This window comes from Astatotilapia calliptera, chromosome 20 (genome assembly GCF_964374335.1).
Source record: "Astatotilapia calliptera chromosome 20, fAstCal68.1, whole genome shotgun sequence".
NCBI classification, from domain to species: Eukaryota; Metazoa; Chordata; class Actinopteri; order Cichliformes; family Cichlidae; genus Astatotilapia; species Astatotilapia calliptera.
In genome coordinates this window covers 2898434-2922338 of record NC_137441.1, presented here as the reverse complement: position 1 = coordinate 2922338, position 23905 = coordinate 2898434, and the positions used below count along the sequence as shown (strand labels likewise).

General features: G+C 39.8%; 1 protein-coding gene and 1 long non-coding RNA gene across 5 annotated transcripts; one reads left to right on the top strand and one right to left on the bottom strand.

The window, feature by feature from the left end:
* The first annotated feature begins 1384 nt into the window (after positions 1-1384).
* Positions 1385-23055, top strand: LOC113013648 (protein tyrosine phosphatase non-receptor type 7). Of its 3 annotated transcripts, XM_026154719.2 has the most exons (12): positions 5518-5697; positions 7757-8032; positions 9548-9714; positions 9898-10078; positions 10784-10868; positions 10960-11039; positions 13421-13558; positions 14283-14483; positions 15109-15305; positions 17160-17273; positions 17359-17443; positions 22699-23055. In XM_026154719.2, the coding sequence occupies exons 3-12, from the start codon at positions 9608-9610 to the stop codon at positions 22804-22806; spliced, it is 1296 nt and encodes a 431-aa protein (XP_026010504.1). In that variant the 5' UTR covers positions 5518-5697; positions 7757-8032; positions 9548-9607; the 3' UTR covers positions 22807-23055. The 3 variants fall into 3 exon arrangements, with proteins under 3 accessions (XP_026010505.1, XP_026010503.1, XP_026010504.1); XM_026154720.2 differs by lacking the exons at positions 5518-5697; positions 7757-8032 and adding an exon at positions 1385-1524; XM_026154718.2 differs by lacking the exon at positions 7757-8032 and having other exon boundaries at positions 5381-5697.
* Positions 18435-21545, bottom strand: LOC145422729 (uncharacterized). Of its 2 annotated transcripts, none has more exons than XR_013904015.1 (5): positions 21456-21545; positions 20691-20756; positions 20185-20340; positions 19642-19734; positions 18435-19347 (listed from the first exon to the last, which is right to left on the bottom strand). It is a non-coding gene; the product is annotated as an uncharacterized LOC145422729 (long non-coding RNA). The 2 variants fall into 2 exon arrangements; XR_013904017.1 differs by lacking the exon at positions 21456-21545 and adding an exon at positions 21300-21447 and having other exon boundaries at positions 18800-19347.
* Positions 23056-23905: the final 850 nt, after the last annotated feature.

Sequence of the window (23905 nt, the reverse complement as noted above, 5' to 3'; positions counted from 1 at the left end):
TGACATGGGCAGAATCCTGCTAGGTTTTCCCTCTACTAACCTGAGTCGCTGAACTGGACCTCTCTGTGTGGTACAGAGCACTATTCATCAGACATGGAGGTTTGTGAAGTGATCAAGTTTGGGAGGGACTGAGATGGACAGCCCAGGTTGGAACGTTTGGAGTGCAAGAGGCAAGACTGGGAATGATTTAGCCACATCAGAAGAAACATAATGGATATTCTGGGAAAAGTGTGTCGAAACCTTAGCTGCTAAAGAGGACGACAAAAAAGGTTACCGGATATATGAGAGAGGGCATGATGTGTACAGGGTGAGATGGGGCAGATTATTCATTTTGGAGACGTCTAAAGAGAGCTGAAGAAGAAGGCCTGGGCACCCGTACAGCTTCCTAATCGAGTTGCTAGCTGATAACAGCACTGCGCCCTCTTGTCCAAATATGGTTACTTCTGGTTCCCAAAGATGATTCCAGACTAAACACCAACACCAAGGCTTAAAAATGCAGAACCAAAACCAGTGAATGATATCATAGTAGTTGCATAGCTAGCATATGCTGGCGGGCAAAGTGCCACAACCAGCTAAAATATGATTAGATATTTAGTTTAAATGCAACATTTGTTTGAGAAACTACAGCAACACATTTCATCAAGTCTGATTATCACTATTATAATTTCATGTTGTACAGGCCTTCCTGTTGTGACTTTGTTTCACTTTCCATTTTGTATTTGCTTCACACGATGACCACAAAAAATCGTTTGATTGTGAAGTCGTTTTGTTTTTGTCTTTTTTTAATTGACAGTAAACAGCAGACCGCAGCAGCTAACAGCAAACACGGCCATCAGCTTTTCAAATTAGCTTTTTAGCTGCACATAAATGGCACCTCAGCTCTGAAAAATAACCTACAGCCACACCGCCACATAACCGTCTCCTGATATGAGAGTCGTGAACAGCAGAGTCTGTTTCTGTTCATTTTATTTCTGTGGTGAGTGCTAATAAAGTTAGCGGGGTTAGCCTTCCCGGCTGTGTCCCAATAGGTTTTAATCCTGGTGCTGCTCATCTGACAGCTGGAGAGAAAAAAGATGTGGAAAATCAGTTTGTACAGCCCCACTGTGAAACACTGCTGATAGCCTCAAACACACACACCAAATAAATACACAGAGTTAAAGCCTGTGGCGTGCAGTCTAAGGGGGACCCATAACCTTGGACGAGGGGAATAGAAAGCGTATATGTACGCAAAAAATGTGTGTGTGTGTGTGTGTGTATGTGTGTGTGTGTGTGTGTGTGTGTGTGTGTGTGTGTGTGTGTGTGTGTGTGTGTGTGTGTGTGTGTGTGTGTGTGTGGTAATGAGTGAGTGGGTGGATGCAGAAAAGGAAGTGGCGACGAAGGTAGAAGTAAAGAGAGAACAACAGAAAGCAACAGCAACAGATGAGAGAGACGGAAGAAGAGAACAGAGAAGAAGAAAGAAGAGAGGAGGAGGAAGACCAGAAAGGCGGGAAGGAAGGATCGAAGGATACGGGGAATCTCTGAGAGGTGAGGAGGAGGAGGGGGGGGGACTTGGCAACCTGAGTGTGAGATACTTGTGATGGACATACTTATAACAGGAATACAATATGAATGACAAACTTTTATCATACAAAGTTTATGCAATCTTTACTGCTGGATGCTAAAAACGAAGGTAAATCTGTTTTAGTGCATGTAAAGTACTAATATAATATTTTATACATACATCTACTGAAAATAATATGTTCAGACTAAATATTACTTTTAGGTGTTGATTAAAAAAATGATATAAATAAGATTCTTAAATAAAATGTTTATTCTTATAAATATGTCTTACACGCATTGTGGAAAAATCAGGATAATAAAATTAAATGTTTAAAAGACCTGACAAGATATACTGTAAAAAAAAAAGGTAGTGCATGAATTATTGTTATTATTTATGTAAGTTAATTTTACCTGAACAAATTTGAGCCTCAATTTCTGGAACAGCTGTTTGTGAAAACTGTGACCAACAAAACTTTCACAAATATGCTTTAGATGTGGAGCGTCTTCTCCTCCCACTTTAAAGTAATTTCAACATTTTTAAAAGCAAGCTGTTTTACAGAAATACTGAACCCGGCCACGACCGAGTGAATACATATTTCTGCTGATGTTAACTGTTTCAGATAACATCTTAAAAGTCATAACTGTGATCTCGTTGCAAATATTGTTTTTCATTGGTAAAATGTGAAGTTGATCACAAAATGTCTTTACAAAAGCTACTGCAGTAAAGTACAGTCAACTACCTATACTAACTATAACTGCACCATTGCTGTTTATTCCCCACAGACTGTTTTTAACATTATATATACTGCATACAATAACATTACTGTATTAAGTGATGTTATCAATGTACGAGAAACCTTTCAAAATCCTTTATGGATCAATCTGGGTTCTAAATAGTTGTAAATAATCTTTCAGTGTTTTCACACTGAGTAAAGTGTTTTAATATTGGGGGGTGTTTCAGTTTGGGGGGGTACGTGCACCGTGGGTTCAGTATTTGCCCGTGTGATGTGATTCTTGGCCACTCGGCTTATTATGTCACCTGTAATAAATACAGATAAGTAGCGAAGGGAAAATCCGACCCTCTCTTTAATTTTATCTCTCCTCACCTGACAGCCAGCATGACAAAAAGTAGCAACCACATCAGTAATGGTTAAGAAACTGTTGCTAATGGTTACCAGTACTAACCACGATAATTAAGACACACATTACAAACACAGAAAAGTGTTTGTCCTTTTTTCCCTGTGCAGCCTTTATTCTTACGCTGGCTCTCAGTTTCTAAATATCAACTCAAACCAACCATCAAACCCTGGAAGTCTTTTGGATGAGTTGCATTCATTTGCTCTGGAAGCGCTCCAGAAACAGAATCATTAGTAAAACTCATTAACAGTTTTGTTTAATATTGTCACTCATCTTTGTGTTTATTGCACATTACTTGTTGCTATTGAACTGCAGACTTCAGCCCAGTATTTTCTCCAATAATATGACTCAGTTTGTTGTGTAGCACGCTTTCAAAAAACAAAAAATGTCTTGTACCATCGGAGGTAAAGAAACTTCTGCTGTGAGACTTTTCACACGGAGCATTTGTCGTTGTGAAAAGAGCACAGCTGGAAACTGCTGGTGGAAATTTGTACGTTAATGTAACTTGACTTTAAAAAAACATGCAAAACTAGAGAAATTTCAAATGGATGTTCATCAGTTTATCACTTTGAACGACTTGCTGACCAATCAGCTTTATTTATCTCACATCTCCACCTACAGCAACCACAAAGATAGATTTAAAGCCAGAACGTTATCGCTGTGAGGCAACAGATGGAGCTAATCTCTGCATCGCTGTGCTGCTAAAATACAAAACATGTCATTCAAACCTTTTTATATAACTCAAAGGAAGAAGCAGCAAAATGTATATTTTTGTTACAGTATTTGGTTATAGACTGCCTTGAAAATCTGCACATTAACACCCAGAAGAAATGCTGCAAATATTTACCTTTTGCTTCCTGGTAACATGAAGTTTTGAGACATCTAAGAGCCACTTAAAGCCCAGTTATTAATCCTCAGGGCCTGTGTAGACTGTTCTGTTATTGTACCTGTGCTCCTGAGTAAGTATAATATGAATATAATATAACATGGCATAGAAAGATGGATGGATGGTATAAGACAGTATGAAAATACATAGTGTTTAACTTCTCTTACCAAAACATGATTGAAATTGAGACGACAGTCTTGCATATTTTCATTAGCGCAGTGGTGACTGGCTGTGAGGATTTGGTAATGAAGTCCAGACTCCCCGAGCATTCACCCCTTTAACTTCACTTAAATTCCACTTAGTGAAAGTGAAATTCAAGTCCCTTCCCTCTTATTGCTGCACAATATTAAAGTCCTAGATGCAGCTCCATCGTCGTGTTATTTTGGGGGGTTTTGTGCAATTTTTCTCAAAATTAGGATGAGCATCAGCCCCTATTAGATAAATGGAAGAATGCATCCATCATTTCTGACAAAAAATAAAAGCAGGCCATTTGTTTTTTAGCCAAAAGGAGAAAAGTTGCTGGAAGCTAAAATGAACTCTTTGATCTGCAACCTACTGAAAAGTCTCCAGATGAGTTTTACATGTTTCCAGGTGACTCAAATGTGGAGTTTATGGCTCCATAAATGATTTGAGTAAGATTTTCGTTTCTGTTACTGTTTTTAATCCTAATATAGAATATGTAAAGTAATACGGGCAAACTTCTCAGTCTTTGTTAGCAAGCGTGTAAAAGTTCAAGTAAATTTAGCTTCCACTTGTCTTTAGGCTCCAGTGACTATTTAACCTGCCTGAATGCAGGTTTTAGACGCGTCTGCAAGATTAATGCTAGGTTTGTTTTGCTCTGTTAATTTCACAATATTTTCTAGAAAGCCTGATCCAACCCTTCTACTTGGATGTAGGAAGAATATCTTGAATATTACTAGAGATATATATTTCGGAAAGAAAACCAGCATTTTTGTGCTGACTACAGTAAGTGTGGTGCAGCATAGATACATAAATTGCTTTTGTAACAAAGCAAACAGTCGCTGCTGATTCCCCTCTGCACTGATCCAGTCCCACATGCTGTCCACTTCAACAGGTGGAGTAAAATGCCTAGTATTACATTCTTTATTTCTCCAATTTAAAGTCATATTGAGATTAAAACGAATGAGAGCAGCTCATAAGTACAGTGTGCTGCTCTTCAGTAGGCTTCCAGAAAGAGCCCAGTCAAAAGTGAGCTTTTAGGGAGATGGGAGATAAAACAGGTGGCTCGAGTGGAGTTTCACGATAAAACAAAATAAAAATGTTCTAAAGGAGCAGAAAGTCCTTTAAACAAAGTCACACATTTGGGGTTCAAAGGTCCAAAGGACAGAATTTTCCATTGTCAAGCGACGAGTGAAAAACAGTGTGGAGGTGTGAGGTTGAGTCAGTGTTTTCTCATAAAAAGGGTTGACTTTTAAGTTTCCTCTGTGGTAAATAGCCATCAGTGTCAGGGGGTGCAGGCTAATATTCCTGTTTGTTATTTTGCTGTTTTATATGAATGCGTGTTACATTAGTGCATGTTCCTGTACTGCTGCTGTTAGCGATGTGCTGTGTGATTTGACATGAATGATTCATGAGCAGCTGTTGCTGGTGTGTTAATAATCAACGCCCGGAGCATTTCACTCTTCCTCTCTTTCATTATCTCTCCATCTCTTTTTTCTTCTTTTTCTTTCTGACTAATTTTCCCTCTCACTCGTTCTCTCTCTCTTTCTCTCTCTTCCCTCAGGTCTCTCTGCCTCTCCCTCTCTACCTGCACACCTTGAACCAAGGTAATAACAGCCAGAAAAACAGGACAAGTCTATTCCTGCTGCTTCTTCTCTCTCTTTCACCTAATGTTCTGTTTTTTCTCCCTCGTTTACTATCACTTTCCCTCTCCGTTCACTTGTTTCTTCTTGCCCCCGGTGTGTCAGTAAGTAATTAGTTTCATTTGAGGAAGGTGGGAAAGAGAGAGAACAAATGGGGAGCACCCATTTATTCCAGTGCTAGTTAGCGATTTGCTGAGCTGCTGATTAGTTTATTAGTTGTGCGAGTAAAGTGAGCAGGAGCTTCAGTATCAGAGACGGATTTACATCTTACAGACCTGAATTACACAGAACATCATGGCTAAGAAACATCTGGTAAGCTTGATCAATTTCAGACATTCTTCTCTTCTTATCTCTGAAAACCGTCGATAACTCTTCAATAACTGTCCCATGTTTCATCTCATGGGACCTAAAAAGATGAGTACTTTTAACTATAAATATAACCCACAGCAACAAATTGTTTTAAATTTGTTACATGAGTGTAATTAGAAGCTCGAGAGGATGCGGTGTTTCCAGGAAAATGTTGTGCACAACAAGCAACCTCCTGAAGATTTAGCGTTTGCTATGGCCAGGGGTGTGTCCAGGAGGGGGGGTGTGGTGTTCATGTGTGTGTGTGTGTGTGTGTGTGTGTGTGTGTGTGTGTGTGTGTGTGTGTGTGTGTGTGTGTATTGTAGGACTAACATACAATTAACTTACAATCCTCCACATGATTGGATGACAGAATGGATAGGACCAGCAGAGGAATGTAATGTAATGCTTTAGCATCTTTATGTTATGGCGCGTTGCACTTTTACTCCAAATACTTCAAATATAAACAAAGTGCTTTGCACTCAATACCATTTATTTTAAAACTGCAGATTTTGAAATATAAATCAACTCGCATGTTATGCTGCATTCAAAATGTACCCAGAAATATGGAAGTAGTAAAATCACCTCCAGCTGCCACATTGAAGGTTTCTAGTTAGGTGACAGAAGAATCCCGATGTTTGCATGATTCAGCATAATAAGTTCATTTTGTCAGGAACCTGAAAATATGCAGAGCTGTGAAGTCGCCTCGCTGTTCCTGATTTTTTGCATATTCGTCAAACTTACATGTTTCAGACGTTTCCTGACCTCTGTGACCTCGGTTCTTTAAACATTTATAAAAAGCACTTTGCGAGGAACAAACACGTGAATGCTGTCATCAAAGCTAGCTTCTTTCATCTCCAGCTACTCACAAAAATGAAATCTTTCTGCTGTTTCAGAGACTTTGAGAGCGTTAGCTGTGCATTCATTTCACTTCGACTTTAAGAGTCTTTATTCAGGTGTCAGTCAGTCACTGCAGCTGGTCCAAAATGCTGCGGGACAGTTATTAATTTTCAGATGCAAGCGAGACTTCATGTCCCCCATATTGGAGCTCCTCCACCAACTGCCAGAGTTTGCATGGGTTTGCACCGTCTTGCCTCTGTGATCTTTTAAGTTTACACATTATGTCAAGATCCCTGAGGTCTGCTGAACAAATGCCCCCAACTGTCCTGAGGTCCAGATTAAAGCACAGAGGAACAAATAACTCCTCACCTCAGGACCTCCCTAACATTAAACCCATTTTTTATATCTGCTATTTATTACTGATTATCCAGAATTACTTAAACCATAACCAAAGAGATAAGGTGCCTCTGCAGCCAGAGAGCGTTAATATGCATTTTTTCTTATTGTCAGTTTGCACTCTGGGGTTCTTATAACATTTACTGTTTTCTAGGTAAAAGCCCAAATGAGCCGTGCACAAAAAGAAAACAAAAATTCATTACAGCAAGACGAGAATGTTTGACATCCATGAAAATCTGGTGAAACTCGATTGTCCATTTCCATCTAACTCCTATCTTGATTCTCTGTTAAACAGCACTTCTGAGAACTTAAACCAGTTTTGTGAATGCACAGATAACGTACGTGTTGATTTGTAATTCTGGTTTATTCCAGCCTGCTGTGTTTCCCATTAATGTGTCTATTGCAGCTCTGTGAATCATCCAAACTTTGCTAAGCTCGTGGTAGAGTTTTGACTCATGATCGAGTTGCATAACAACAGCATCAAGCACAAACTCTCTGCAGCTTTCTAAAGAAACACATTTTGTGAAGTTCAATTGAGTCTAAAAAATCAAAATAGTAATATATGTAAGTCTGGCCTTTATGTTTGAGTCTATTGACTGAGGCGTGTGTTTGTATGAGTGTGTTGAGTAAGTGTGGGCGTGCTGACTTCCTGCTATGAGGAAACTCTCTTCCGATGGAGACACGCTGAAACGTTTCAGGTCCGAACTGATGTGGAAACACACTGAACAGTGACAACACACACACAAACACAGACACACTTATTTACACACACTTGTTTTCACTTCATCAGGGTTCAGGCTGAGTTTGCTACCAGCGCTCATCGGGTCTCGTCTGTCGGGTACTGATGGCAGATCTGTGCTCCGTCTGACGAGAGCGCTGCCTCATCATCGCATTAATAATTTGTTCAGCATGTCAGATGACAACAACGAACTGTTGCGATCACGAGGGCTGTCAGCAGCGACACGTGGAGTGTGATCTTCTTATTTTGTTTGGAAACTCCTGAATGGCAAAACAGAACAGAAATTTAAGTTAAAGTGAAGCTGAGAAGCAACAGAGGAACAGAATGGTGAGTGCAAACACACTTTCTGTTTTTGGAAAACTGGCCACAACAAAAAGGCTTAGAAATGCCAAAATGCCGCTTTATTCAGTTTTTTTGCACTGTAGCTTCTCTAATTGTATACAGTTAAGTCATGCAGTTGCAGAGCCACATGTTTCAGCATGGGGCTGTAACGGTCATTCATCTTATGCTGCCTGCATTCTGCTGTAATAACAATGACAATACAGGTTCTCAGATATTATTGCTTGATTTTTCACACAGTGCTTGTATTTTTAGCTGTTATAAAAAGCAGTGGGAAATATCTGTTGTACTACAGGCCCATGAGTCATATTCAGTATTTTTCTCTTATGATGCATTCTGAGTTACTGTGACCATAATTACATGATAAAAGCTGCTAATGTCTTCGTATTTCTTCCTGACGTGCCTAGACTGATGTTGTCACTCAACCAGGTTGGGCTAGAGGCAAAATGGACCTGAATCTTTGCCAGACTAGAGCCAAGAAGAACTACTGCTGATCCAAAATGCACAGGAGCAGAATACTAACAGGCATACAACAGAAGCAGCACCAGATGCATGATCATCTATTCAGAAATTCAATTAGTTATCGGGATGCATCAGTCTAATAGTAATAATGCACTAAGAGTGGATGTGAACTCACAGAAAGTCATTTATAAGCAAATTTATGTAAAAATGGACAGTCTCGGTTGTTGTGTCCTTGGGCAAGACACTTCACCCGTTGCCTACTGGTGGTGGTCAGAGGGCCCGGTGGCGCCAGTGTCCGGCAGCCTCGCCTCTGTCAGTGCGCCCCAGGGTGGCTGTGGCTACAATGTAGCTGCCATCACCAGTGTGTGAATGTGTGTGTGAATGGGTGGATGACTGGATATGTAAAGCGCTTTGGGGTCCTTTGGGACTAGTAAAGCGCTATACAAATACAGACCATTTACCAAAAAACAGCTGAAATTCCAGCAATGTTTATTTCACTGAGGCTGGTAAAGAGAGCCTCTGTCTTCTTCGTGGTTTATATTCTGTGTCTCATATCAAAACACGCTGTTTTTTTCACGCCACGGTCGAAAACAGAGGTTAAAACATTTTGGCGTTGCTTTAAACGTAATTCCCAGTCAGCAATCTTTCTCAATCTTTCTTACTTGTATTGGCAAGTCACTTAAGCCTGTTTTACATTTTTGTGTAGATCTCACTGGCTGATTTTACACTTGAACATCACCTTTGTGACGTCTTAATTTTTTGTGAAGCAGTTTTACACATTTACAGAAAAAACAAGAAAAAACCTCCAAAATCATTTATCTACAGTTTAGACTAAAAATTAACTTCAGAAACAGTGTGTACTTCTTTTCCCAGAGTTCAGCAGACTTTGGTGGGTGCAGTGACGCTTGAGCATAGTGGCTACTGATTGGTTATCAGCAGCTCTGATTCGCACGATCACTCTGCCAGCCTATCCTGCTTCCTGGTTACTGAAAAACTAAATGATGTGGGGATATTAAAGCTCCTTCTCTCTCTGTACTGCAGCATGCTGTGGTGAGGCGCAGATAAGGAGGACCCAACCACTGAAATACACCTATACTCACCATGAGCATGTCAGCAGTGCACTCCGCCTCCCCTCCTGCTGAGGAACCAGTGACACCCCCACCCTTGACCACACCTCCTCGCAAAGCTTCAGTCCGGCTCCAGGAGAGGTGAGCATTAACTATGCATAATCTTGCTTTCTAAAACCCTCAGTCCTCTAAAAATGTCATTTTTTAAATTTACACTTTTGTGACTAAAATGTGTTTGTTAAAACTCTCAATATATGTTTTCTTTAGTTAGTTTAAAATTGCTAGCAATCATCTTTTTCTCTTGAATGTTTTCTTATTTTGCAGGCGGGGCTCTAATTTGTCTCTTCTTTTGGATGTGAACACTTTGGGGGTGGAGACTGTCTGTTCTGTCTCCACCCCAAAGGAGGTGTGGCTTCAGCTGCTTCACACCTCCTCACGACCACTCACACACACGCTGCTGCAGGAAGCTGCCATTGACACAAATACGCTGAATGTAGAGTACCAGGTACACTCAAAACATTGCAAACATTCAACACATTAAAATTAAGCAGAGACAAAAGGGAAATATGAGGTGAAACAAACTAAATATCTGCAGGACTTTGAACTGTTCCTGCTGTGCATGTAACACGTGCCAGCAGTAACTGCTGATTCTGGATTGAACGTGTTTTCAGGTCTACCTTCAGTAGATTTGTGATTTGCTTCATGTCTTACAAGCAGCACTGTGTCAAAGTCTAAACTGGCCCAACTTTCATGTTGATGATTGTCACTGCTGAATATTAGTCTTCACTGTAAAAGATAAACACCGCAGATGGCTCATCAGCTCAGGATGATGGGGTTGCATTCTGAAACTTCTGAAAAGTTCAGGTTTTGACACAGTGAAGCACAATCACTTTGTGTTGCACTTTGTACTGTCATGGACAATGGAAAACCCCTCAAATTGCTCATATTGTGAAGTCTTTATTGGAGTCTTTTGCCCAAAACAGTTGAAAACAAATGTCTATGAATTTTTTTACCTTCCTCCTCTCCTTCCTGTTTGTCTGACTGTATGTACCTGCAGTACAAAAGCAAAGCTATGATATCTAGAAAACATCAGATCCACCAATTACCTTAAAATCCTGAACATTTACTCCAGAATTAGTGCTTTCTAGCAGGTATGGAATAGCTTTCAGGACAGTTTTAACATTCATTAATATTCCCGTCTCCCCAACAGAAGATCCCTCCGAACTTTGTGAACGCTGCTGACCTCGATGTTCCGGGACACATGATGAAAGACCGATACAAAACCATCCTCCCCAGTCAGTTACTGTCCGTCTCACCTCAGTAGAAAAGCTCTTGGTGTGTTTATTCCCATTTATCACCGTGCGTTATTTGTATGTTTGTCTTTAGACCCTGAGAGCCGAGTGATCCTGAGGAACCCGGACGATGAACCTGGGCCTGATCGCTACATCAACGCCAACTACATCAGGGTAAGAGTCTAACATTATTTCTTACCAAGTCAACTAACCCCACAGATTTCTGTCCTCTCACACTCTATGTCAGGTGGGCCTTTCCCACCGACCACATCAGGTCTCTGTAATCTCCTTTTTTGTCTCAGCACAAATGAGCATGTTGTGCTCTTGTGGTTTTAGTTGCTAATTTTAATGGTTTAATGAAAAGTGTGATATATTTTCTGGAACTAATATATTTTTTGTTTAAATAAAAATTGATAGTATACACTCATCAGCAAACATCTAAGCCACAGGATCACAGGAAAGAAGCTCAAAGGATCTGGACATGTGGTCAAGATGATCTGGTGAAGTTCATTCTGAGCATCAGAATAGGGAAGAAAGGTCATTTAAGCGAATTTGAATATGGCAGCTATTTCAGGAACTGCTGAGAAATACTGGGATTTTCACACACAGAGTTAAAAAAAAGTCATAAAAAGAGAAAACATCCAGTGAGTGGAAGTTCTCAGGGTGAAAGGTGAATGACCGGACTGGTTTGAGCTGATAGAAAGGCAACAGTAACTCAAATAACCATGTTTCAGCAAAGGTACGCAGAAGAACATCTGTTAATGCACAACATGTGGAAACCTGAAGCAGGTGGGCTACAGCAGCAGAAGACCACATTAAGTATTCTGGAAAACAGAAGGTTGCCTGGTCTAATGAGACCGCCGACATGTTTTCTGCTGCAACATTTGGATGGTCAGAATTTGGCATAAAGAACATAAACATAAACATATTGTTGCTGACTATGTCCATCCTTTCCATCTTCCGATGGCTGCTCCCTATGAAATTTCCATGGCTTATTTCCAGTGTTGTTCCTAAAAACAGAAAAAAAGACAGAAAGTGACGGTTAAGAGGCTTTTTAATTCAGGCTCATGGTGGTTTAAAAAGACGTGTCAGAGGTCCTTATCAGAGATCCTTGCCGTACCGCAGCAGAGAGAAACTGAATCCTGGACATTTCTCCTAACTCTAAAATTGTGCTGGGATGATTAGGAGCTTTTAAAGGCTTGGACTGTCAGAGTCTGGGCTGTCATCTTCAGGGCTGCTGCATCTTCTATGAGTGTATATTTATTATCTATACTTGAAAAAATGTACTGCAGATAAAGTTTTTTGAAAATAGATACTGTTGTTGAGATCTCAGGTTCAGTAACAATGTCTTTTCTTTCATTTGAGCCGTTTCATTTTATTACTTAGTCCTGGATTAAATGAGTCAAGTGACAGAAAAGAAAATATGTTTCCTTCAGGGTTTTATTAAAAAGGAAACAAGCTGATAGAGTGTGTGACAGCGTTGTCACTCTGCGTGGGTGTCTTCTCGTTTGTGTGTGTCTGTGTGTGTTTTGTGCGTGTGTGTGTGTGTGTGTGTTGGACAGCTAAACAAACAGAAACTCAGATATGAGCCGTCGGTTTGTCAGCGTGGGAGTTTGCAACCAGGAAAACCACAGGAAGTGAGGGAGGAAGTGACATGTCCCCGACTCCCCCTCCCCCTGTCTTCCCTTATGGCCCACGCATCCCTCACACTGTGCAGCCTCAGCTCAATTTGTGTGTGTTTGTGGAGTGTGCGCCTGTGTTGTTAATTTTTGACAGTTTTCATGAAGCGCCTGCTGCCTCTGCTGATGTGCAACAACAAGTAAAAAGTAGCATTCATTCATCTGCCCGTTCAGTTAAACTCCTGTTATATTTGGTGGCGTGCTGGTTGGACCCTTGACAGTTGTTATTGAATCTGAATCATTCACTTCCTGCCCTGTGAGGCCAGGGTGGTTTTAGAAGTCTAGGGGATATGATGAATGTGTGTGACAAAAACAACAAGTGACATTTCTTAATCTGCATTTGCATCCATTTATACCAACCTGAGAAATGAAACAACACGAAGAAAACGGTCAGAGTGCATCCAGCTCTGCTGGAAAATACCTCATAGTTGATTTGTGCAAGCCTGGTCTGGAAATGCCCGGTCCACAAGTCAGCAAATGCGCTTGTCAGTCACCTAATCAGAGCTGAGATGGAAACAGAGAACACTAAAATAGAAATTAGGATGTAAAACATGCTTTAAACTGTGGCGTCGGGGCTGGGTGAACTGTGATTTGTCTCAAAGACACAACTGCTGCAGCTACGATGCTGAAAAGGTGTCCCCTAGATGTCTCTACCACAAGTACAGAACTCTGTGGACTTTCTCTTTATTTTATTTGACAACTAAAGTCTCAGTTTCCTCCAAAATATCATTAAATATTTCCTTCCTATACCTACATTTTTGACACTAGAACCTCCAGTGGTTCTAGTGTCCTGGTATTGACCTCAGAGTAAAGCATTATACTGTGAGAAAGTTTACTGACTGATTGTTGTGAGATTTGATGCTCTTTATGTGGCAGGGCTACAAAGGGGCTCCCAGGGCCTACATCGCTACCCAGGGGCCCATGGTGCACACCGTGGGAGACTTCTGGGACATGGTGTGGCAGGAGAGGAGCAGTATCATCGTCATGGTTACGAGGCTGAAGGAGAACAACGAGGTGAGGAGACACAAGTGTTGTTTCCCTGTGTTCATTTCATCCTTTTGTGTAATAGCTGTGCTGCACCGCAAATTTGTGGAAAAACAAACTGAAGTAGTGACATTATGCAGCGGCACACCCTCCTCTGCACTGCTGTCGCTCTTGAGACACTCCCTGGTTGTCCTCATTTCACTGGATCTCCTCCATTGTGTCAAAAGTTCAACCTGAACTTTATTTCGGGGGAACAGGATGACCTCACAGGGTGCCAAATCTGTCAGGTAGCCTGAGTGATGAGCAGCCAAAATTGTTGTGGACTGTCAGTACACTGGGAGCCGTTGTATTCAAGATGGAGCACAGCAGCGCCTTTTCACCAAGGTTCAGATTGATTAAAGTGACAACGTTAAATTAGAAGTCGCAGCTGAATTCGCTGTTGCACAACAACACAGATATCGCACAAAATAACAACCACAGTTCTAGTCATGCATGTTTACTCACGCAGCTTCCTCTGTATTAAGAAATTCTGCGTGGGTGATTGGCAGGCCAGCTTTCATCAGTAAATATGATGTACAGAGTCCATTAAAGAAAGCTGCTTTTTATTATTATTTATTATATATATTTATGTTGTATATTTTCTACTCCATTTAATGTGACTTTATTCTTGTATTCTACTGTGCACTGAGCTGTGCATTCATGCTACATCCATCTGATTATGGATCTGAACACTTGGCTGTTTGTCTGTTTGAAGAAATGTGAGGTGTACTGGCCACAGCCGAGAGACAAGACGAAGAGGGTAAAGGAGGAGGACGAAGACACGGAGGAGAAGGACGGGCAGAGGGAGAAGGAAAATGAAGAGGAAGGAGAGACGAGACAAATCGGCAGATTCCTTATCAGAGTGAAAGACAGCCGAGAGAAAGACGGATTCACGGTCACAGATATGGAGATTCAGGTACAGTAGAGTTCGCAGATTTCACCTCCATGAGCCAGATGAAGCCATGTGTTAAATGTTTGTCATTTCTGAAGATCACTGTCTAAATGGATGACTGATGTTATTGCAGTCCTGCTCTACAAAGCTGCACTGCTTAAATGCTTTGTGGTTAAACAAAGATGGACCGATTAGACATCTGCAGAGGTGTTTGGGGTTTTTTCTGGTGAAACCACTCTGATTACAGACTTATGAAATATTTCTTAGGCTTTTATCAGCTTCTTAAAGCTTCTAGAAGATCTTATTAGGTTTGTACATTCATAGCAGTGAGTGGAAGTAGCTGAGTGAACTAAAGCAGAATCATGATCAGTGAAAATGAAATTACGTCTTTTAAAGTTTTTACTATTTCTTTTCCATGTGGGTTTCCTTGTCAGTCTAACAAAAACATCTTTGTAACGAATAAAAAAAACAATTCATTCACATTTTGCTGATAAGTTTAGTTTACTTAAGGTTTAAAACCTTTTTAAATTTTAGGAAGAAATAAAATAGTACTTTATTATAAATGCACGTTTCCAAAATAAAACCAACAGAAGCACCTGAGTCTGTGCACCTGGTTTTGTTTGATAACTGTGTGTTTGTGTGCTTTCAGCTCCATTCAGAGTGTCGACACGTCAGACACTACTGGTTCACATCTTGGCCTGACCATCATATCCCACAATGCATAGCTCCATATCTAAGGCTGGTGGAAGAGGTGGAGACGTACAGCAAGTCCCTCGTGCCGCCCTCTAGCTCTCAGGAAGTCTCTGCGCCCGCCTCCAGCCCTGGACCAATCATCATCCACTGCAGGTCAGTTTTAGTTTTCCTTCAAAAAAAATTGTGATTTCTCAAAATGGATAAAATTGGTTCTGGTTAGTTCACGTTACCTGACGAAACACAGACAGGTGTCATATCTTACTCAACTAAAGCGTCACTTCTCTCGCTTCATTTTGCTCACAGCATCGAGAGAAATAAACAAGTTAGCCAAATAAATAAAATCTGCTGTCAAGCTCCAGTGGCTACGACTCAATTCATTTGATTTTTATTTAGTATATAGCACCAAATCACAACAACAGTCCCCTCAAGGTGCTTTACATAGTAAAGAAAAGACTATTTAATGATAGAGTGCAAACCCCAATAATCATATGATCCCCTCCAAGCAAGCACAGTGGGAGGAAAAACTCCCTTTAACAGGAAGAAACTTCCAGCGGAAACAGGCTCAGGGAGGGGCGGGGCCATCTGCTGTGATTGGTTAGCAATGAGTGGAGGAAGACAGGACAAAGACAGGCTGGGGAAGAGAGACAGAGATTTATAATAATTTATGATTAAATGCAGAGAGGTGTATAAACACATAGTGAGTGAAGAAGAATCACTCAAAGCATCATGGGAAACCCCAGCAGGTCTATTGCAGTGTAACTAAGGGAGGATTCAGGGTCATCTGATCCAGCCCTAACTTTACGTTTCTTAAAAAAGGAAAGTTTTAAGTCTAATCTTTAAAGTAGAGATCGTGTCTGTCTCCTGAATCCAAACTGGGAGCTGGCTCCACAGAAGAGGCCACTGGCCAATTAAATCTCATTATGAAAAAGTCACAAGAGAACAGAACAGCTGTTTATGCTGTTTATGCATTAAAATGAAGAAGTTGATCATTGCACCATGTTTTTATAAACAACGTTGGTAAAAGAGAACTAAGTGCTAACCAGCTACAGTTTCATTTTTCTCCTGCACTGAAATAAACGCAACAAGTCCCACCCTGGAAGGGCAAAAGAATTTTCTAAATAAAAGCTTGTGTGCAAAAAATTTGCTTCAAATAAAGTCACAAAACATAACTGATTTACAAACTAATTTTACAAAAATAACTTTACGTTTACTTGTGCTTGACGACAAGGCAGCTGTGTGACCATTCAGGAACATGTTTTTAAACTGAAGTATAGACCTCTTTGCACAAGAAGGTGCTTTGCAATAATCCAAAAAGACAATAATACAGTAAAATATAAAATACATTGTGTACATAAAGGAGAGTGAGGACCATAAACAGAAGTTAAAACATGCATCAATAAACCACTCTTGAAATACATCCGCTGAGAGCAGCGTGATGGTTATGGGTGAACAGACTGCGATGTGTCAAACCAGAGCCGCGGCCGATGTGTCGAAAGCTGCTTCCTGCCTGAGAGCAGGGGTGGCTGCCTTGACTGAGCAGCCAACCACAGCAGAGAGGACAGATAAAAGTTTAAAGCGATGGGGCTGCGGTGACCTGACACACGTCTTTGAGTACCAATATGCTGTTGCATGCCTGAAGCACACAGAAACCAGAGATTCTGAGCAAAGAGTAAATAAATCTGCTGTGACTGAGTTCAAAGAAAAGTCAGCACAAAGGTCATGGATCTTACCAACTTTTCTAGAAACCTTCCCTATCATCTCCTCCACATTAGCCGCTTTTTAGCTGAATATCGTAGGACTGTCACAAGACAATCTTTGTAATTGTTCCTGTTCTCAAGTAAGAACTGCATCCAAAGGTGGAGCTCTAAAAACTTTGATTATTATTTGATTGATCAAGATTTTGTTCTTTGTGTTGATGAGACAGATGGATGAGTCGGATGAATACAATACTCATCCTAAATCTACACTGCTGTTCTCCTAACATCTCCCCTGTCCTCCCCTCTACAGTGCAGGTATCGGGCGGACAGGCTGTTTTATAGCCAGCACTATCGGCTGTCAGCAGCTCAGAGAAACCGGGCAAGCTGATGTCCTGGAGACAGTTTGTCAGCTTCGACTCGACAGGTGGGTGTTTTCCTCTCTCTTTCCTTTGCAGTCCGTCTTTAACATGCAGTTGCATGTTTAAAACCTGTGGTCTGCTCATTTGCAGGGGCGGTATGATCCAGACCTCAGAGCAGTACCAGTTCTTGTACTCCACACTGGCCCAGTACAGCTCCCAGCTGCAGCAGAAACAGGTACACACACTCAAAAAAATGAAACGTTGACTTTAATTAAAATTATTTTGTCAACAGGTTCCACGAAATTGAATTATGTTAGTTTAAAGCAAAAATCTTTAGTTCATCTAATTTAAAAAAACTACTTAAGATTAACAAGACATATTTAAGACTAACTAAATCAAGTTATGTTGTATGAACATAGATGATATATTTTCAGGTTAGATAGTTTAGATTAGTTACTTCAACACATTTCTTATTTGTGGCAGTAAAATGTTAAATTTAAGTTAGATTAATTCAAATATTATATTTTCAGCCACCTTGTGCTTTATTAATTAGTTTTACATAAATCTATTTTGTCAACAGGTTCCACACAAATGAATTAAGTACATCCAACTTATTTTTTAAAATTTATTTTATTGCCAACACATTCAGTGAGCATTTGTGTAAACCCAGTCCAAAATAAAACACAACAGCTCATTAGGGTTAGTAATTAACAGTATGTAGACAGATGCAACATCAAGACTTTAAATTAAATGTCTGTATCTGCCAGAAATAGAAGGAAAAAAAAAAAAAACGCATTGAAGATCACATAACACATTGATAAGATGACACTTGAGTCATGCACATGTGATGCTAGTAAGGTCTGTGAGTGTTTTTTTTCTTTTAGTGTCTAAAATGGATAGCAAAGTTGCTATTTGCAATGATTGCTTAGGGTCAGTCCAGTAACACAATGCCAATGAAGTGCTTTCCTTTAACAATGCAAAGTGAAGTGTCCACCTCAACAGCCACAATTAAAAAAAAATTTATGTAACAACAACAACAACAATAATAATAATAATAATAATAATAATAATAAAAAATAGTCCACTGATATTAGCAATCAAAGAAAATTACATCACCATCCCAAATAAAACTTTAACAAAACATGCCAAGATTATGGTCTAACAATAAAACAGCTTGTCAGCGTTCAGTTTTTTTGCAACAGCACAGCAGTAACCATTTAACACTTGCCACTGTCAACATTTATTTTACCAGTGTTTGGGCAAAAAACTTCAGATGGAAACATTTTAACATGGAAACAATTGTTCGTCTTAAAAGTCCACAAAATATACATTCATCCTGCATTCCCAACTTGGATGATCTGATATTCTCCTGTTGGTGTTGTTCCCAGACCATCATGAAAATGTTGTTCCAGGTTCAACATTGCAAGTGACCAATCACATTGTTGTGACGTTATTCTATTCCAAGCCATTCGTGCATTTATGAAATTCCAATGTTGCAAGGACAATATCAATTCTGCTTACTGTTTATTAAAGGGTTAGGGTCAGGGTCAGTTGATCGGCGGACAGAGGCGGTTTCTCGCAGCTTAAGTACAGTTTTTTGTTTTACGCCGGTTTTTCCCGAAGTCGCAAAAGTATGACGTCACAACATTCTGATTGGTCACTTGCAATGTTGATCCTGGAACAACATTTAGTATGATGATCTGGGAACAACACCAACACGAGGATATCAGATCAACCTCCTAACTTACCCTTATTTTTAGTATGTATTGCAATTACCTTTACAATGCACACAATGTAACACAAACTGAATATGAACATATTTCCACCTCATAACAATATGCCTTGAACGCTAATATACACACCACCCTTCAACATTTCTGGTGCAGTATCATCTCTCAATTAAATCCTTTAAATCTCAATACTTTTGATTGTCTCTTAGCTTTCAGTCTTGAGGTTAACTGAGATTCAGTGCATATATCCCACCCATTAAGAGTGCACATGCAGAGGCCAGGTCTTCCAGGTCATGCAGGACACACTAGATGGTTATACCCACATCGGCTGGAGGAGTGCTGGCATCAGCTCTTTCGATGGTAAAGATAGCAAGGGTAATTTGTTCCAGCTCCCTCTGAACAGCTGTAGCTTAGACACAAAAACATAGAAAAATGGCGTCCAGTTTTAAAAAAAGAAAGAAAAAGGGCCAAAGCTACCCTTTAATGACGTAAACACAATATTAGGAACATGCACCCCAGTGCGCCACTATTTCAGACTACAGATTCAACGATAAATATAAATAGTTTGGGTATACAAGATTTCCCAAAACATTTAAACAGGTTCCATGCAAATTACAACAACAACAACATTACAACATGCAACAACATTAGTTATTCAAAATTAGTTTTTTATCTGTATTAAACCAAAACTAAAATTACCAACCAATTATTCTTTGAAGAGGATGCTTGGGTCTTCATTCAGGTAAAAAGGTAGTGCCCTGAGGACACACTCCCTCCCCTTTTCAATGGTTTCCTTCTGTAGAGAGTGGCAGAGATACAGGAAGAGAAAACAGAAATACTTTAGGATGACAGAAACTCACATTATACGCAAAATGAATGACATATCCACTGCACAGATAGACATGTACACAAGACCAACTAATCATCACATGGATATGAATAGTTAACCTGTTGGGCAGGGTTTCCACCACATTATATATGTCCATAATGGAGGTAAAGAAACTAATACATCATCTTTTTTGCATTCAAAACATAACATAAAAACATTCACTTCTGGTTTAACCTAAATCAAGGGATCAGATTTTACATATGTTTAGGTAATTTAAATTTTCCAACGTTTTGAGTACCAAACTTTGTCTTGCTTAATATAAATGTAAGTGCACTGTGCAGCTACCATACACTAGCTGTTTAAATTTGAAAATGATCTTATTAGCCATAATATTTTGCTACCAACAGAATAACGCACCTGTGTGGCAGGGGCCAAAGTTTGTCTAATTTTCTTCCCTGCAACGCCTCCTTTTTTCTTGAAGACTTTTATGAGCTGGTCAGTGTATTGGTCAAGTTGTGTAAAAAGCCTTGGAACATGTGCAGCAGTAGTAATCCTCACATATTCTGCTTCCACCTGAAAATATGTCAACAAACACAACATACTGTACTGTAAATATACATACTATATGTACACATATACAAACTAAAACTAATGTAGAAAGACCTCATTAAAGCTATAATTTTAACACAAACATTTACACAAAATGCTAATGGAGCCATTACAGCTTTTATTGTTATTTATCAAGTTCCAAAAAATATTGATCACAGCTGATCTGAAAAGAATTTCATGCCTCAGGCCTTTGAACTGCAACCTTTACCATGGTTCAGATGTGGAGAAGAAATAACAGGGGCATGGGATGGGTCACAAAAGAAAACTTAACTTATAAAACAGTTTTGTTTTTAAAAGTATAACAGTTCACATACCACATACAAGCTCAGCAATACCACATACACCACATCAGTATAGGAGGGAGCAGGTAAAGGCAGGATCTGAGATTTATAAAGTAAAACAAGAAATTCATTACTTAATTTCAAGAAGCAAATTATTGTTTGAATTACAACTAAATAAAATACTACTCAGAAGAAAAGCAAGAGATTGACACTGCCATGTGCTAACTTTCTATAGAAGCAATTATCACCAGGTCTGTCGACCTCCATTGTCTGTCCACTCATATGTCTTGAATAATTTTATTAAAAAAATTAAGTGTGTACTTTCACAAACTGTAATTTATAACTACATTGATATGTATAACTCCGCTAGGAAACATGCTGTATTTACAGACCATTTTTACATAATACAGATTACTGATAGAGCAGAACAATGGTGTCACAGTGGCTTTCGCCCTTGACTTTTTGGATTTTAAATGTCACTTTATGCTATCCTTGCTATCCTATTCGATATTTCCGACTCTCGGATTACAGAAAAGGAATCCCAAGAAAGCAAATGGAAAAATAACCCCTTGAAAGAATAACCCCATGAACCCCTGTAGCTAATCCCTTAATAAAACAAAAAACAATAAAAATGTTTCTTACACAGTCCACAAAATAAGCATGTCCAGGACCCAGTAAAACTAATGTAAAACAAGCACACGCAAACGATATAACATGTCTTGTAAGACAAACGCAAAATATAACCATGCTGGACATATAGATACTACACAACATAGTCAAAGAAAAAAGTGGTCTTACCTCTCAAAGAAACAGCAGCTTGGCGCCAAAACAGCCTTTTTCAGTTAAATTTGAAGTCTTGCGCATGAGCAGGCACAAGCCGTGAAACCTTCTTGTTCTGCGCGGTTTCATTACAACTGTTTTTGCATTACTGCCACCTTGTGGATATACAAGGTATATCGATCCTCATTGACTTAACTTAAATGTTATGCGATCAAGTAACACATTAGTATTATGTACGTTGAATAATAGACACAATTACGTAGACTTGATTAGAAAAACATATGTTAACTTAACAAAAACATATATTTTAAGTAAAATGAAAATAAATAATTAATATACACTGAACAATCCACCTCATTCATTTTTTTGAGTGCAGCAGCACCCTGCCGAGACTGCTGCCTGTGGCCTTCAGCTCTGAGCCCAGTGGTTTATACAAATGTCTAAAAACAACAAACAGATCATTCAAAAAGTCTAGTTTTCTGATTTTCCTTCTTTAAATGTGTTTGTAGATTTATTGCACATTGAGTGGCAGCAACTATAAAAACAGTTTTTGGGGGTCCTGGTGTTGTTGTCGGGTATGTGCCCTATGTGACAATTCATAGACTGTATATAAAAGATGGAGTCAATCGTGGCGGTGTGACCCACTAGTTGGGGCACAGTTTTTTAAACTAGACCTGGGGAGTGTGCCTGAATCTAAGCATGATACTGAGGGACACTATAGGCTCACAGGCTTGTCCATCACAAGCCTGTGAGCATACCCTACTTTAGCCTGTTTTTTAAGTGTATTTGCTACCACAAATGACATGATAAGTTGTACTGAGCTGTATTGAGTAAGTGCAACGGGAGCCACAGTCTTGTAAACAACCAGAAATGCAGCTTTAAGGCACTTCCACACTGACTCTGTTCATACAGTCTGTGGGGACTGTTAGAGCCTCGAGTGGCCATTATTGGCGCTGCAGCCACAGATTGCTGCCTAGTGTTAATATATGCAGTCATTGCTGCACAGCGCTTTGCACCAAAATAGTTAGAACTTGGTGGGAACTGTTTTCATCAACAGTTGGTGCGGTGGTGCATGTCTGTGGTGGCAGGATGATGTGGTTGGAACTGAATCCAAATAAACAACAGTTTGTGTGTTAGCAATGAAACATGTAACATCAGCCGCACCTTAATCACCTGAACCACAGCAGCCATCAGAGGACAGCTGCGTCTGTAATTTTTGGTTTGAGGTTGTAAACAGTGTACCAATTCTGAATATTTACAGAACCAGCCTGGCACACTGCCTCAGAGCCAGCAGAACCCAGAGGACCAGGTCAGCATACAGCTGCAGAACCTCGAGCTACACAGCAAACAGAACAGGAAGATCTCATAGAACCTGGATAACCAGCAGTGTCTTCAGAGAAGTCCAGGAGAAGCGAGGAGAAAGACGCCAGCAGCAGCAGAACTGATGCACCAGCAGGGGGACGAGGAGGATCCTACAGGGGCCCCAAAGAACTGGTGTTTGGCTCCAATTTGACTGAACAAGCAGAGAATAGGAATAATTAGAAGATCAAAAGCATCATGTTCATGACAGACTAAGACTGAATCAGACTAATTAAATAAAATAAGGCAGGAATATTCATTGGCTTGGCTGTGGTATTTTTCGAGCAGCTATTTACCACACACATTCATTTGTTTAACTCTAAATATGGCCTGCTAAGTATGAAGACATGTTTTAATAGTCAGAACATTTGAGGGTATCAAAACAAATCACATAGATCTCTTCATGAAATGCGACCAGGACAGTTTGTCACATCAGCAGTGGCATGTTTGACAATCACAAATCATTGGATCACCATGTTTCTCTCTTATTATTTGACCCATTCTGTTAATTTATGAAACAAAAACACCTCTTGAGCCTTGTTGAAATCTGCTGTTTTTTGATCTCCTTTAGAGACTAATGTGTATAAAACAATCAGATCAATAAATTATGAATATAAATACTTTTTCACTCAGCAATTTTTAAAGGACACATTCAACCGACCAGCTCTGCATTAAATTTTTTTCAGAAAGTTTAAATATTTTAATTCTATGTTTTAAGCTTCCAATAAAGTCCTGTGAATAAGTAAGTACACCCTATGGAAATATCTGGACAGCAGGTAAACATGTAAGGACCCTTGTGTCCAGAGATGAGGGTGGTATGCTGAAGAAAAATGCTTCTTCAGCCCTTCGAGCAAAAATATTAAAAGATGTAACATTCTTCTGTTCAAACAGCGCACCTCCTGACATCAGAAATGATTTTTCGTTGGTGTTGCTGTGCATTCAAAATTCCTTCAGCTGCCAGCTGTTCAAAGTGAATCATCAGAAAGCAGATCAAACATTCAGGGCGCTGGTGCTTGTTTCTGGTCCTCTGTGTCATGGACATGAAACTGGGGCAGCTTTGCCTGGAAACAATGATCTGTGCCGTGACCGATGTTCAAAGTTTGTTATAG